The 1,847-nt window shown below is 34.9% G+C and overlaps 1 protein-coding gene across 1 annotated transcript in view; it reads left to right on the top strand.

Annotated features, from left to right (window-relative positions):
• Positions 1-98: 98 nt before the first annotated feature.
• LOC119586838 (translation initiation factor IF-3-like) overlaps positions 99-1,847 on the top strand; it is a 7,258-nt gene continuing 5,509 nt past the window's right edge. The window contains exon 1 of the mRNA XM_037935566.1: positions 99-544. Within this exon, the coding sequence (XP_037791494.1) occupies positions 229-544 (316 nt within the window). The 5' untranslated portion in view covers positions 99-228. The remainder of the gene's footprint in view (positions 545-1,847) is intronic.

Here is a 1,847-nt window from a genome sequence, read left to right as displayed (position 1 = left end):
TCTAAATTCTGAAGAACAACACCAATAATAAAAGCAAACTCTTATTCGCTAACACTTACCTTCGCTATCAGCTGTTCACTATCAGCTGTTCGCTAATTCCACGTTTGTTGACATCGAACAGCTGAGACTTGAAGAAGTGAAGGGGATTCTTGCGTTTCTTCTTATTTGGATTTTTTTGCGTATTGTTTTCCCATATTTGTTAACGTTTGGAGGGGAATTAGGTCAGAAATGTCTAGTCTTTTAACGAAGGCGAGAATAACTCACTGGATTAGACAAACTGATGGATTTTCTCGAGTTTTACCGGCATGCAGTAACTTAAACATCAAAGGTTTTGCATGTTCGACCAACTTTTTCCCCACTGAAGGTCGTCATGCAAGTAGGCCATGCAGTCTCCCATGGCAGAGAGGTACTGTGCAAAATTCAAATGCATTATTCCATTCAAGTATCAGAAATATGACGAAATTTGGACCGTCAAAGGCAAGGCAGGGGGACCCTAAACGGCGCGAGGATAATACTCCACAGATAATGGTGGTTGACACAGAAGGTGAGGATTCTTGTTCCATTTAGCAGGCTGCAAACTGTCATGTGTGTAGAGTATATAATCTATCTATATATTTAAAATTCATGTGGTTATATAGAATCTTGTTGGTTTGGAGTTTGTAGCTATTTTGATGAATGTGCTAATGCCGATAAGTGTTCAGAATAGGACTAGAGGACTGTATGATCCTGTGGCCTCCTTGCTATAATAAGAGATTTGATATTGTTCCTTAATCATGATAAATATTTAGGGTGGTTGATAGATTGTACCTGGCTAGAATATATAAAGTAGTTATTTGCAGTACCAAGCTGTGTGAACATAGACTCATGTATTCAGATAACTGTTTATCTGATTTTTGTTATTCTACCCTTCCTTTTTACAGATTTTTTTTTTTTTTGTACCTGATAGTGATTTATGCATAGTTTAGTGTAATATATTTTGTGCACAGTTGGCTGTGGACTTTTCTGTTTTCACTGCCGAGTTCTCCCTTTCTTATGCATGGCTGTGCAAAGTTGTTGAAGTACTTGTTTATTGCGCAGCTTGGAATGGCCCAAGCATGGATTACTTTACGAAGTGAACTTCCTAAATGATTTTTCACTTTAACTGAACCATATTAAGTTAAGCCATTGCTGACAACCCATTTTAATAGTGTGGAAACAGTGTATGATTAATTTATCATCCATTATAAACATTACATAAAGCAAAGCAACAGTTGTATAATGATGAATTACGCATTTTTGGACAAACTGAAAACTTTTGAAAAATAACTTGCTTGTTTCCAGTGTAGGGTTATGCCTATTATCCAAGATTTTGTCTATCCTTGTACTGTCCTATTCAGAACATTTTTCTAAACTTATTGTTTTGTGTATATAAATTTTTCTTAAAGACCTTTATATAATACTCACTGTTTTTCTAAGTAGCATATTATGTAATAAAAAAAAATCTTAGAGAGTTCCCAACAGTATCATGTTTGTACAGTTTTGAAAACTATACTTGAACTTCCAAAAATTAAGTTTCAATTCTGGTCTTTCCTGATGATTTATGTTGATTTTGTCTTTGGTGCAAGCAGTGTCAGGTGTACATTAAAGTCATGCCATGAGTTTAAAACTACTTTTGTCTGTATAAAACTAGACCCTGAGAAAGGTGAAAACAGTTTTAGTGAATAGTGTCAAGCACTTGCTTTAGTTTTTATGGGCAGGATGTATAAAAATGGATGATTTTACACTAGCCAGAGATCTCTAGCCTAATATATTGGTACTTAGATTCCTTTTTAGGATGTTGTAAATAATATGATATACATCTATTGCTG

Source organism: Penaeus monodon, chromosome 22 (assembly GCF_015228065.2).
Source record: "Penaeus monodon isolate SGIC_2016 chromosome 22, NSTDA_Pmon_1, whole genome shotgun sequence".
NCBI classification, from domain to species: Eukaryota; Metazoa; Arthropoda; class Malacostraca; order Decapoda; family Penaeidae; genus Penaeus; species Penaeus monodon.
Note: the sequence above shows the minus strand (reverse complement) of the source record. Positions and strands in the feature narration are given on the sequence as shown.